This window comes from Haliotis cracherodii, unplaced genomic scaffold (assembly GCF_022045235.1).
Source record: "Haliotis cracherodii isolate W230 unplaced genomic scaffold, xgHalCrac1.p SCAF_5, whole genome shotgun sequence".
Taxonomy (NCBI): domain Eukaryota; kingdom Metazoa; phylum Mollusca; class Gastropoda; order Lepetellida; family Haliotidae; genus Haliotis; species Haliotis cracherodii.
In genome coordinates, this window is record NW_027266308.1 from 45786434 (window position 1) to 45801868 (window position 15435).

The 15435-nt window shown below is 37.8% G+C and overlaps 1 protein-coding gene across 1 annotated transcript in view; it reads right to left on the reverse strand.

Moving 5' to 3' along the window:
* Positions 1 to 2507: 2507 nt before the first annotated feature.
* LOC139443709 (dentin sialophosphoprotein-like) overlaps positions 2508 to 15435 on the reverse strand; it is a 28550-nt gene continuing 15622 nt past the window's right edge. The window contains exons 20-28 of the mRNA XM_071224644.1: positions 11559 to 11664; positions 10686 to 10766; positions 8545 to 8625; positions 8109 to 8189; positions 7692 to 7772; positions 7280 to 7360; positions 7014 to 7067; positions 6163 to 6246; positions 2508 to 2605 (exon numbers count right to left, since the gene is read on the reverse strand). Coding sequence (XP_071080745.1) covers positions 2508 to 2605; positions 6163 to 6246; positions 7014 to 7067; positions 7280 to 7360; positions 7692 to 7772; positions 8109 to 8189; positions 8545 to 8625; positions 10686 to 10766; positions 11559 to 11664 — 747 coding nt within the window. The remainder of the gene's footprint in view (positions 2606 to 6162; positions 6247 to 7013; positions 7068 to 7279; positions 7361 to 7691; positions 7773 to 8108; positions 8190 to 8544; positions 8626 to 10685; positions 10767 to 11558; positions 11665 to 15435) is intronic.

Below are 15435 nucleotides of genomic sequence, written 5' to 3' on the forward strand. Positions count from 1 at the left end.
TCGTAGAAAGAGCATGCTCGATTGTACCTCAAAATGTGTGAAATGTATTGCTCGCCTTCAATGGAAAGCTGACTATTGTAAAGTTGAAGTCAGCTCTCTTAACATTAATTCTTTCTGAATGTTCATGTACAGGTCTCAACGTCTTGACAAGATTCCCTTGTTTTGATTTTGCCAATCCGAGCAGAACTGCCGATTTACGAATAAATGTTTACGAAACAGTTGGTTGGTTGGTTGGTTTGATGTTTAACGCCGCACTCAGCAATTTTCCAGCTATATGACGGTGGTCTGTAAATAATCGAGTCTGGACCAGACAATCCAGTGATAGACATCATTAGCATCGATCCACGTAATTGAGATCGATGGCATGCATCAACCAAGTCAGCGAGCCTGACCACCCGATCCCGTTAGTCACATTTTACGACAAGCATAGTCGCCTTTTACGGCAAGCATGGGTAGCTGAAGATTTACGAATCAGATCAGCATGAATAGGAGCATAGTTGGTGCCCATGGAGATGCCCATTTCTTGCCTAAATGTCTTAACCCCAAATTTCACACAGATGTTATCAGTGGGGAAGTCCAGCATAGCACGTATTGTTTTCTCAGGCAGCTTCAGATGACATTTACTTTCATCTCAAAAGTTGTCCTGAACCTTGGAAAATAAAGACGTGAGTGTATCTATCGTTTAGTAACAAACGTCCCCTGGATCAGGGAATGAAGTTGTCTCCCAAGTTTGTCGTTTGGGACAGTGGTGTACAAGGTTGAAAAACCAAATTCAACCAAATCCTTTGATCTGTGGAGAAAAAAAAATCCCTTATGATATAATTCCGCTTATCTCAATACTTTCTGTTGTAAAGATTGTCCGCATTCAACCGGATTTAGTTATGGCAGCGGCTTTTAGATTATTGATTCTGGACCAGACAGTCCGGTGATGTATGTCATGAGCAACGTCCGACACAGTCGGGCTACGATGACATCAATTATGTCATCGAACCTGACCACACGATCCATTAAGTCGCCTCTTACGACCAGTATAGGTGGCCAATTCTAACCCGGAATCCCAAGGAATTTCATTCATGAAAAAGAAGAAGAAAAGTAAGCGTTAAGATCGTTTAAACGTTATGCCCAGTTAATGGCAAATATCATGCACAGATCTTAAACTATATGTTATATAGTTAGTGTTTTCTCATTCAGAAGCGAGGATTAACCCGGTAATCTTCGAACGCGATACTTGAACGACATCTTCCGCTTTCTAACTTCATGTTTTCAGAAGAAATCACAAATTGTGAAACGATTACAAAACACGTTGTGTTATAAGGCGCGAGAATCTCTACCGAAAAGCCGCTGTCAAACATGACGTAAGTTAGCATCCATGTATTGTGTATGTTCATGAATCCCAAATCCAACTATTTCAAAATGCCACTCAAAGAAATGTAGTGTTACGATTCTTTTATAACACAAACATACAATCAGCTATTCAGACGGCAGGCCTGGTACATCAGCACAGCTGTGTGCGGGATTCCTTGACGTGTTTCATTAGTTTCTATTTCTTGATGCTGAAAGGGAGAAGTTATTTGAAGATTAAACATCTATCCATTCCAGACACGTCAGCTATGTGTCTATCGACAGCTTGTCTAATGAAATGGACAGAATATGTTCAGCACATTTGTTGTATCGACTGACGTGCGATATCGGCAATAGTGCTGTACAGTTCATTACAGAACTCGCTCTTCAGTACAGCTCATTATAAAGATGGTTCTAGCTTCTCCTTCCATGACTGGACTGGTATTACGCCTTGCTCTTAAGCAACCCAAACAGTGAAACATAGGGTAAATATCTGTCCCTATATATTCACAACCCTGTCAGGTGAAAGCCTATAGCAGTATGTATACAGGGTGAGTGAATTGTGTTTAATGACACTTTTCACAGTGTAGCAGCTATATATCACGGCGTTCTGTAAAAGGAATGTCGCCAAGGATAAGTGAAATAATATCGTAAACTAGGAATCATAATTTGTTTTCTGATCGTACTTATCACTACACTGTGTATACACTGCTTGTAAAGTGGGTTTAACTAACCATAGTTCTTACTGTACTCTTACTACATACGGGAGGAATGCAAATGAAACAAAATGAAAAAGGTTAAGGCACAGATAAAAATGAGTCTTTGGTTTCACCCAATCAATCCTCATAAACAGACATTAATTACATCCTTCTTTTGACTCCAAACATCACTCAGAAGATGAGGAAGATTATTCAAAAGACGTCTCTGAAATTGGAAATCCCGTTCTCCATTTACAAAGCAAATGGCTCAAATGGGCCAATAACATGAAATAGAAAGAATGTGATAAACTTTCGCCCAACTTGAGCACGAGATAAATCATGTAAAGATATATTTAAGGCAAGAATTAATTTATTTATTTGAAAGGATGCCATTTGTCATTTCGTTGGTGTACAATACGTTTCAAGTAGTACCAGATGAACTACAGAACAATCCTCTCAAATTAAAAGCTAACAACCACGATCACTTTCACTATCACGCTTCATGTCTTCTGTTGACTCAGAGGCTGATGAGAAGGATGAACCCGAGGATGATTCAGAGGAAGACTCTAATAGTAAGAGATTAAATAAATATTAGTGAAATATTTTTATATATGAATCTATATTTCTCAATCTCTTCTCTCCGGATAACGTAGTGTGATCAGAAGATATTTTAAAGTAACTGTTCCAGTATATAAATAAGTGAGGACTGTGACAATTGTAAATATCTCAAAAACTGAATTCATGGAAGGATTGTTTTCATTTCTTGAGATGCAGGGTAACATGATGCTATGACATACTTATCAAGGATTACCTTCGTCTTTGATCTCGTCTTCTTCTGTCGATTCTGAGGATGACGATAAAGATGAACCCGGGGATGATTCAGAGGAAGACTTTGGGCAGTACCCCTTAATGTCACCACATCAACGAAACTTAATGTGAATACAACACACCTGTTACACGGTTACATTTCTGCAATACTGCTTAAGAACATGCAGATATAAACAGTTAATTCTCACAGAAACATAATTTTAGGATTACCTTCATTACCCTGTTGATGGCTAAATTCTGGATCATCGCCATCAGTTGAAGGGATGGCGTAAATCCTGCTGGGGAACCGTGCAGGTAGCAGAAGTATCGTAAGTCCACACGATCCCTAGTATGGAGACCTAACTTTGGTTGCTGATGATCTCTAGCTCGATTTTATCATGTTTTGTTATGTATAGTGATATCGTTTTATCGTTCCATACTAGTTTTAACTATGTCTCTGATACTCTAGTTATTTTACTGTCCTTTGCTGACAGTTAGTCTAAACATATTTTGCATTCCTGTCTAAATTGTTGTAGTCACGATATGGCTGACAACTGCCGATGTGAGTGTGGGGAGTATGGCAACACTTTCTCAACTTGTTTGCAGCCTTTCGGGGGAACGAAAGTTCCGATTCGTGCTCTCCATAACTGTAGGGGTATTCCAATTTTTAGTGGAGTGGTATGATTTAGCCGATCTTCATATATACTAAGGATTATACTATTTTTCTTTGGAGCTGTCGAACATGCACCCAGCCACCCAGGGGAGGTAAGCAGTCAGTCAGTCTAATAGAAAAAGGTAGACATTTAGCGATACCAAGGGAAAACAGATTGTGTAAATATTGTACTTGCCAAGAGATAGAAGATGAATACCATTTTTTGCTAGTCTGTCCATTGTATGCAAATATCAGAAAAGAATACATATATAAATATTTTTATCTGAATCCTAGAATAGACAAATTTTATATCCTCATGTCATCCCAAAATGAAACAGACACAAAATATCTTTCAAATGTATTTATATCATGCAATGAACATCAGATCCTCTGCATTATAGATGTGATATTTTGTTACGATATATGTAATTCCTATTGCACCCATTGCTATTGTATGTATATATGTACTATAGGCCTATGGCCTTTTCAGTACTTGAAATATAGATTGATTGACTGCCGATGTGACTATAAATCTTAACTCACCCACTCACTCATGAACATTCATTATTGTCACATCGAGCTCTTGATAAACTAAACTTTGGCCCTGTATTTCATCCTTCGACGAAACTATGTTATCCCACAGATTTGTTGTAGTTTTGATTTTTGGTGTATGAATGCGGCGTTAACCACGTGGGTACAGGCTAATTTTGTAGTTCAGTTTTCCTGTGGTCCATGGCATTCCGTAAGTGAGTTTCTGTCGTAAATCTTGCGTAAATTGGTGTTGGCGTCATAGAAGGGTTGAATTACGGCATTGTCAGATGGTTGGTTTATAGATGACTCTCAGACCTTGCAAGGAACAATAGAGTATGCTCTTTTTACGAAGCGCCATACGACTCTTGTTCAAACGTTGTTTGATCAGTGTTGCAATATTCAAATCGTTAGTAAAGCTATCAAAAATTCACTTATGCATCAAATTTCGAAATGTCCTCCACATGTCCGCCATCAAAATTTTGAAAGCTTAGCTGAGGCCTTGTAGTAACCTTGATCAAACAACTTCTTAGCAAGAGTAGTATGACGTTCTTTGAACTATTGGTAGAAAGAGGATGGTCGATTGTACCTGAAATGTAGACACCAAGGGCTTGAGCTGCATGAATATTGCTCGACATATCTTTATGCATAGATCTGAATATGAAACAGACGTGGCGGTCTCACGGGTCTCCTTTATTTCTAACCTAGTAAGATAAATCAGTGGAAGGGAATTGGCTGTTAGATTTAATGAATATTGAACGATATCAGATCATCGATATGATGCACAAACCTCCGCGCACGCACCCACGCACTCATGCATGCATGCACGCACACGTGCAGTCAAGGTGGGTGACTAGGCTTATGGTGTGTCTTTGTACCCCGACGGCGTGGATTGTTCCTCACAACATCAGGGCGGTTTAAAAGTAAAAGTACTGAAACTCGGTTGCTGAAGTACATAATTTTAAAAGGTATAGGATGCCACGGGGTTAGCGATTTATCAGTCGATGTCACAATTACATCCGGTCACTGATCCACTATGGATGACACCCTCAGCATGTTTTCAGAGAAGATTCTCATCGTTCTCTAGGAACAAATAGGTTTTCGGCTTTTTAACGGTGTGGGAATCTTGACTGAAACGCCACAGATTGTCATATAAAGTCACACAAAGACATATTCTGTCACGAACCTTTTATTCTATACAAACATACAATTAAAATACCATCTGATGATTTGGTCTGTCTGCACAGTTGATAAAGGCAGGTTTCCATGCAGTTTTCCATCCTCTATGCAAATTTCGCTGAAAAAGAGAACTGATTTTGGGACAAGAAACTCCATCTTCGACACACATTGTTGACTCGTTGGTTGGTTTGTTTTTTCTATGACGCCGGACTTAGCAATATTCCAGCTATATGACGGCGGTCTATAAATAAACGAGTTTGGACCAGACAATCCAATGATTGACAACATGAGTATCAATCTACGCAATTTCGATACAATCACATGGATCGTCCTAACCAGCAAGCTTGACCTACCGACCCTATTATTCGCCTCTTACGTAAAGCATAGTCGCCTCCTACGACAAACATGGGAGCTGAAGACCTACCCCAGTATTGTTAACTCGTACATATACAGGGTGAGGTGAAATGGGGTTTAACGTCGCGTCCGAGATAATTGCACTTATATAGCGACGTGCATGCATGTGCGCGTGTGTGTGGCTGCTTTTACTTTTACTAATTTTATAGTGCTAGCCCACTGAGATACCATGCCGCAGTTGAACATTAATACCAGTCTACTGACTCCGAGCCGACCAGTCCTTGTTAAGTTAAACAAGTACCATCTTTTTACTTCTTTTTGTATGACGCGACCGGACGCGACCAGAAGGACGTTCTAACTCTAGACCATGGAGGCGGTCAGGGATACATATGTCATCTATCACGATATCATAGTCGGCAATGTAATTAATGACTGCAACATTTGGTTTTGCTGAATTCTAACCTTCACGGGTAGAAACGTTTGTTGAGGAAAAACAGAATAGACGTTAATAGAAGTAGTCATCCTTTCTCAAAAGGCCGATGTAGCAAAATGCTATGACATTCTAGTCGTATTTTGCTAATGCACCTATTAAAGTAAAATTACCTTCTTCGTTCTCCTTTTCGTCTGACGATTCTGAGGAGGATGACGAAGATGAAGATGACGCAGAGGATGATTCAGAAGATGACTCTAAAATCAGTAAGTCACGTTCACAAATCAAATGATTATATTATGTCATGAAAATATAGCGAAACAAACAGCTTACAAAGTTAGTGTGGATAAAGTATGCAACAAAATATGGAATACAAGCTAGCTAAGTGGAACGAAACTATTTTAAATAACCATAACCAAAATATGAACGGTTGATGCCTGCAACTGGCACTGCAACCGCAAAATAGCGAAACATAGTATATTTGTATGCTTTATCCTGATATAAGAATGCCAAAGTTGGTTCTCTGCTTGGAGTTAAATAAAGGATTGGACATACTTTGCCAGACAAGAGGATCAAACATCTCACTCATTTCTCATTAATGGCTCAACCATAGGATTTTAACACAGGATTACCTTTATCGCTGCTCTCACTTTCTTCTGTCGATTCGGAAGATAAGGATGATGATTCTAAACATAAATCACTTTATCATATCAAGTAGCCACCACATTGAATGTGAACGAGAGAAACATCAAGCATTTGACACCTGACAAACTGTTGGTATATACATGAAAGAATACTTAAAACATAATTTGTAGAATATGCTCCTGAATGAACAAAGGGAGTGGTTTATACCATCATACCATTAGTGGATGGTGAAGTGCTAAGATCTGCAGAGTTGTCCTTTTTGTCCTCCATCGTGTTATTGCTGCAGTATTTTACACATTGGCAATAACACCTTGTGCACATTCTAACAATTATGGACAACACAGATGATGTTTTCTATGGAACCTCAACTTGCAATTACCTTCATCATTGCTCTCGCTTTCTTCTGTCGATTCTGATGATTCAGAGGATGATTCTGTTAATATTAAGCACGTCATCATGTCGACTAGCCACCACATAGTAGTGTAGGATAGGTTATTATAAAGTAACTGTTACAGTATACGATTCTGTGACATTTGTAGATATCTAAAAATATGAACTCATGGAAGAATAGTCTACCTTTCTTGAGATACAGTGGTATTACATATGTGTCCTGTTTCATTTAATGAAACTCTAATAGTGGTTTACCTTCGGTACTGCTCACGTCCTCCTCTGTTGATTCTGAGGATGATGACGAAGATGACCCAGAGGATGATTCCGAAGACGATTCTACATTCAACAACATAGCACATTCACATATCAAATGATATCAAATGAAAAAAGAGTACGAATCACTCACTTGCATCATATTTAAATAACCATTTCAAATGTTTATGGCTCCAGCTGTTGAAGATTCTTAAAAGGATTGTTTTTTTGCGAACTAAAACATTGTCAAAGATGACCTTTATCTTTGTTTTCGTCTTCTTCTGTTGACTCCGAGGATGACGATGAAGATGAACCAGAGGACGATTCAGAGGATTCTTTCGTATCGTACGTGTCAAGTAGCACTAGATTAGCTACATAGCAGGCCTCTCAAACTAAATATTAACGATATGATTACCTTCAGCATCACGCTTCACTTCTTCTGTTGACTCCGAGGATGACGACGAAGATGAACCAGAGGATGATTCAGAGGATGACTCTAATGGTAATAGATTTAATAGAGTGAAATATTGGTTATGTTTTATATGTGAATCTATATTTCTCCCGTTCAATAGTCGAGTCTGCCACTATCTGTAAAGTTCATTTAACTGACAACATGTGCTATGACACTGCCTAAAGTCTATCGTCGCTGGATAAATTAGTGTGATCAGAAAGCCATTCTGTTGAACTGTTTCCAGTTTATTGATTCACCAAGTGTAGAAGTCTTAAGATGAACTCATGGAAGAATAGTCTTCATTACTTGAGATGCAGGGCTAACAGGATTGTATGACAAACATGTCGTGTTTTTGTTAATGAAACCCTGATCAAGGTTTACCTTCGGTACTGCTCTCGTTTGCTTCTGTTGATTCTGAGGATGATGACGAAGATGATCCAGAGGATGACTCAGAAGATGATTCTACATTCAACAACAAATCACATTCACATATCAAATGCTCAGACTTTATAAACAAAATTTGGTTGATGCGTGAAAGTGAGTGAGTGAGTGAGTGAGTGAGTGAGTGAGTGAGTGAGTGAGCGAGCGAGTGAGTGAATGAGTTAATATTTAACGTCACATCGGCAATATTTCAGCTATATCGTGACGAGTTGCATGAAAGGATAAAACAGAAAATAAATGAAAGAAAGTATGCATCACTGACTGGCATACTGGTAAGACAATCATTTTGTGATAACCATTACAAGTGTTTATGTCTCCAGCTATTGAAGATACTTTTGCTTATAAAACCTTATAAACCTTATAAATCAAAGATTACCATCATCATTGCTCTCGTCTTCTTCTGTCGATTCTGAGGATGATGATGAAGATGACCCAGATGATGATTCCGAAGATGGTTCTAAATTGAATAAATGATCACATTCACATATCAAATGTTTAGACTATATCAAATACATACAGACACACGTAGATAATCTGTTTCACTTAAATTCTGATGGTTGATTCATGAAATGTATAAAGGAGGTAGCACTTGCTAAGAGACTCATTTTCGAATAACTGTGTTCCACATATGACTGCAACTATTATATATACTTGAAAGGATCCATTCATGATGTGTATGTTCTATTTCTCTCAAGTTTGTATCTGGTCCTCTGCATTGTGGGATGAACAGAAGCCAGGACATGATTAGCAGGTTTTTCAGAAGATAAACATCACATTAAAAGGCTAGCTCAACAAGCAACTTCGCAAATTTTCATATTTTTGTGAATTCTTAATAACAAATGTTTGACCAAAGATAAATTTGAAAAACAAAAATAACCTAAAATACAAGGAAGAAATTGACAGGCTAAATAGTACCCCAAAGAAAAAAATCCGCACTTTGGGGTAAAACAAGTTCCTATTGATTAACTTGCTGCACAATTTCAACGATCGGGACAGCACCTAGTCAGCCTGCTTCCCGCTCGGCATTCATTGTGTGGAATAGGACCAAAGGCAGCAATTGGTTATGTTACCTAAACACGATCTTAGTCATAAAAAGCTAGTTATTTTTTATTTTTTATGATTGTATCATTTGTAGATGTTTTCGGAAGTTCCCTGAATGAAAGTCAAAAGTGAGTGACCCATGCTATCAAGCTATTATTGGGTTTTTCAGATGTCAGGGTAGCAAGATGCTAGTACCTCAACATGCAATTACCTTCATCTTTGCTCTCACTTTCGTCTGTCGATTCTGATGATTCGTAGGACGATTCTTTTTATAAACATCATGTTAACGTATCAATTAGCTGTTATATAGCAAATAAAAGCGCCCATGCCCTTTCCATAGTCATACGAGTATCATGAGCATGTGTCTATGAATCACTATCAAAAACTGATGATACCGGGTGTTCGCGAAAAGGTGAGCTTATAACAAAGGTAGTATGAGAAACATGACGCATATTCTGTCGATTCTGACGATTCAGAAGACGATTCTAAAGATCAACATGGCATTAACATATCACAAAATAGCCATCGCATGACAAAGGAATGAAGGAGAAGAAATAGCGCACATATGCTACTCATATGTGGTAGAAACTTAAAAGAATAAAGAATGTTTGAATAATGGAACGACCGCGGGATCCTAAGATATCCCCGACCCCGAGGATGATTCAGAAGACGATTCTGAAATTGATAATCACGTACATTTATCAAAGAGCCATCTTTGAGCGTATATAATATAGAGAAAATCAGAGCATATTTTACGCTGTTGAACTGATGGTAGAAACTTAAACATCTTGAAGACAGAGACAGAGGATTTTGACATGACATAGGAAGAACAACAAACTGGCATAGTGGTAAAGAGACAAAAAAACGTGTTCAGTATACATGAAAAGTTGAAGACTGCAACCTTTGCAGAGATTTCAAAGGTCCATTCACGTCTGGCTACTGGTTTTGGTTTGTCAAGCGTTGGTGAAGAACGTGGTTAACCGGTTTATTTGACGCCATATATTGTCATGTTGCTGAAATACTGGACTATGACCAAAACAAATAGCCTTAAGATAAAATATCAATACTAGATTGCATTCGTCATTGCACTCCTGTTCTTCTGTCAGCGAAGATGACCAGATGGCGAAGCCGACTCTAACCCTGCTTAATCTGTTTCGGCAGAAAATCTAGGCTGGTTATTCTTTGCATTGACAATTTATATATAAACAGTTTTTCAGTTATTCATGTTGTTGTGAGAGGAAAGTCGCAAGGGATCGCTGGTATAATACTTTTAGCACTTGGATAAACCTACAGGTGAGGGGGTAGCGATACAGGCGTCACAACACCATCTACCTACTTTCGGTTGGTTTCACTGACCATACCTGTAATTAAAGCGATTTTACACGCTTAGTTTGTTATTCATGCTCTGCAGGTACCAAAAGAGCCCTATGACATAAGAGACGTTTGTAGATCACTGGAATCTAAGCTCAGGATTACCTTCATTTTCCTCTGTCGACTCTGAGGATGATGACGAGGATGACCGAGAAGATGATTCAGATAACACGGCTGCTGACGGCCCTAAAATAATAATCACCTTAACCTATAGAGTGGCCTTTATATCACAGTATATCCTGAAAATACAATATATGTAGCTCTGGAGTATCGAAGTTTGAAATAATTCAGAGGCCTTACAAACGGGCTTAAAACAAGACCTGGTGTTGACTTATGGTTCAGACTTTCGCTCACTGGGATGAAGACCTATGATGCTTTACACCTGCACAGAAAATGTATCACAAAAATCAATGACACTATCTTAGATAAGGACTTTGAACTCTTATAACATTTCCTGTTTTGTTTTCTTATGACGAAATGGCTACAAAGTCACACAATGAAGAAGATTTATTTTTATGAGTTTCACCAGTATGGAACCATAAAAAGATATCACGATAAAAAACAATACATTATAAAAAACGGGCTAGGGATTGCCAGCAACCAAACTTAGGCCACCATACTTGGGACCGTGGGGACTTACGATACTTCTGTTACCTGCACGGTTCCCCAGCAGGAATTACATTATCCTTCCAGCTGCTGGCTAGAAGTTTAGCCACAATTAAAAAAACCCCAGGTATAGTACGACTAAAAAGGTAGTTGGAATAAACTTACTTCGAATGATGTGGTCTTACATACCCTCTCAGGGGGAACAATAGTTTTACAGTTCTCCTATTATACGAAATCAGTGACATCAGTGATTTGGCCTAATTTTGTTCGGTTTATGGTAACATAAACGTAGAAAGTGCTTTGTTTGACAATTAAATGCCACTGAATCACTCGAAATTTATTGATTGTCATGGAAACGTAACGTATGGTTACCTTCAAAAGCTTCCCGTTTTATCAACTGAAGGTCTCTAGGTCTGCCTTCAGTCAGAGTGACTGACACCAGGAGAACGGAGAGCAACACCTGTACGATCATTTTGCACTGAAACACATTGACATTTTGTAATAAATATGTTTTAGGCAGTGTAACGAGACCAACTCCATACTTTACTCAAAAATGTTTGTCAACACAAGCATACCAACACTTTAGTATTCCAGTATAGGACGACGATGTTAAAAAATCGAAAGCTACTGTGAAAACCCCCCACATGGAACGTACTTACCTGCGAAAGTGAACTGGTGAATTCTTAAAATCTTTCTGATCAACAGGGCATTTTTATAGTACTGCAGATAACGCCATTATTATCAAAATATTCTTCGAATACAACATCTGGAGGATAATTATTCATTACATCTGAATAAAAGGAACCAACCTCTTACCTTAGCATATACACAAGGTAAGTCGACTCGTAACAAAGTACCACATGAAATCAGCTCAAAGATAACATATCCTATCTAAAACATGCTGGTCAGCATACTTCACTTATGAATATGTTGATATTGAATTGACAATTAGCTTCTGATCAGAAACACTTGTAAAATTTATGTTATTTATACATATGAGTATAATGTATTAAATTGATCAAATCGCCTTTCCATTCAGAAGCCAGTTGTTATTTGTTACAGCACATTTCTTTTGAATGTGTATGCTCATATCAATAAATAACTAACAAATATATTGTTTTTATGTTTTAATAATCTTTTATTTTAACCGTGGAACATTGCGCTTATCGTCGTTTATATATTAATAGATATAGTTACAGATATCAAGCCACTAATAGATGTATTTTCAAAATACCTCAGAATGAAGCATTGGATGATATAGATATATTTATTACATTTGAATAAAGTTATCAACTGTAGATAGTTCCTGATGGTATTTATTTATTGAAAACGCCTTTCCTTGCACTGTGATATAATAGGAAGAGATTTAACTTACCGACATTCATATGATAAATTCTTCATGAACATGTATTATTGTCACATTGAGGTCTTGAGTAAATGAAGCCCTGGTCTTCTATGTCATCCTTCTACCAAACTGTGTTATTGCACAGATTTGTTATAGTTTTTTTAGTGTGGTGTATGTGGCGACTGACCATCGAATGACCATCTTTCTTTCGACGATATTGGACCACCTCTTGTAAAGATGACAATTTTATTTTTTTCTCTCCAAATTTACTGATTATTTCCATTCTTTCATGCATGTACTTAAAATATTTTAATTGCCTTTGAAGACCAACAACAGTATCTGACACTAAAATGACGACGTCTGCGAAAAGTAGCTTTAATATTTCTATCAAATCTGGAAACATTTGGATACCATGTTTACCACTGGCAGCTATTTCGTAATATAATTCATTAATACAAAGTGAAAATAAGATCGGACTCAAAATACAGCCTTGTCTTAGGCCCAAAGGACAATCAAAGAAACCTGTTACACCATCCCCACAACGAACACATGATCTCACATTAGAATACATTGATTTTAGAATAGCAAACATTTTCCAACGTAGACCAGCTTTTCGTAAACATGTCCATAGCTTAAAGCGAAAATCTACAAATCTACATATGCTACATGCGTCTGAAGTGTACAAGTGCAGAGATTCTGCTACTCATCAGTGAAGGAAAAACGTTCGTTTTTCAACACAATGGGAACGGTTTTTTATGTCTTGGCCAAAACATCTCCTTTGTCGCTGACGCAGCATAATTGATAAATGCTACTGAACTTATGATGACTTCAGTCCACCAGCAGAAACATCGACCAAGTGATGACACCAAGTGTTCGCGAAAAGGGGAAGTATTTCCTACTCTATCGGTAGCCTGTAGCCTGAACTAGTAGCCAATTTGATCGAGTCTGGACCAGATAATCTAGTGATATTATTATGTAAATCAGTGATGACACAATTGGATCTTAACTCAACAAATAGCAGAGTCTCTTCACTAGACGTAATTCAAAATAACAAGATCGTTGAAAGTTTCAACAAAATCTGTAAATGAGATATCGTTTCACTGGATTGTCTGGTTAAGAGTCGATGGTGTCATCACTGATCTTCAGTGATCCATTCACATACTTTTCATCACTATTTTGCCTTTCTTCACTCAATGTTTGGGCAGATAATCGAGATTGGTTATTCTCTTGCGTTGACTTAATATTATTTGAACTGGGTCAATGTTATCTTGATGGACTGAACACTCCAAGTTTCACCATCAGCTCAATTGCTCTTATCAATTATGCTGAGAAATGTGTTGACTGATACATTGAAACTGCTCAAGTCTTTCTCTTTATTTGTAAGTACCAGAATCTCTTTCACTTATACTACCCTGTGTGAAGTCAATTGCTAGTGTCCCCCGTGATAATTCTGGAATATTGCTAAAAGCGGCGGAAAACAATACTTATTAACGCATTCTATTCTCTACATTTCTTCATATCCCTTACGATGGCCATTCTTTAAATGTTATCCATAATCTCGATCGAGAGAATCGAGAGAAGAACATGAGGGTCATTACGAAGTTAACCAAACATTAAGGGGTGATGTGGCAAAGCAAGACAATCATGCCATGAGTTTTTGCTGCCCCTGTGGTTCAAAAATGAGCATTCAGATCATCAAAAGAACTCCTTGATTTATAATTACAATGTCTATATCTGCACATTGGCATAACTACTTGGCGTATGTTTGTGACGGGTGCCACCAATGGGACAGGATACGCTCACCTTTGGCGAACACCTTTTATCCTCACTATTTGACAGTAATTCATGAACACATGCTTATGATATAGTCGGAAACGCAGAGATTTCTTATGATCATGGAATGCCCCCGTCATATGGCTGTGATATTGCTGAGTGCGGCGCTAAGCAACAAACAAAACCAAAAAACAAGATTATGGAATGAACTTTGTGGCTTTAATTTTATAGATATCCATACCATACCATACATACGAATATGCTTGACTCATATAGAAAGCTTGTATCTTGATGTTATTAGAAAGTGCATGTTTGGATAACAAATTGGACTACTATTTGTGATATCCGCACGTGAAATTACAATTAATTAAAGAAATAATAAAGATTATAATCCACAAATAATCTGCAGGTCCCCACACCACTTTCTTTGTGAGCATTATATGTCACCAACAGCGCTACACATACACGAATATTGAATCAATACAGCTCGATGCAATATGACGTCGGATGTAAGTGATCGAATATGGACAAGAACATGTTCGATGGTACCTCAAAAGTTGTGAAATGTAGGCACCAAGGTATTGCGCTGCAGGAATTTTGTTCGACATATATGAAAAATTGACTGTTGGAAAGTTGAAGTCATCTCTTTGTCTTGTCTTGTGGAGAGTGTTTTGTCATTCAGAATCTGTATGCATAGATCTAAATATGAGAAAGACGAGACGTTCTCATTTATCTCCTTTATTTCAGTGGAAGGAATATGCTTAGTGATGATTATTGAACGATTTCAGATCATTGATGTAGATGACATTAAATCATAAAGACATTAAAACTGCACTCATGTGACCTGCATGATTGTGTGACGTGTCGTCGATTGTGTGTATCGTTGCCAATACGACCAACCATCAGTTGTCTGGTTCAGTTTCGATTGCCCATTGGCATTCTTTGTTACATTGTTTTTGTGCAAAAGCATTCACCCACCCACCCCTGAAACATTGTCACTTCTCACATTAACTTCTCTCTAAACCATCTCGCATAGAATAGGACTCCTTTACTCCTTATTCTTATTTTTGTGTGAATCATCATTTCTGATGGTTTATCTTTTTCCATGAATGAGATTCGGGAGACACACAC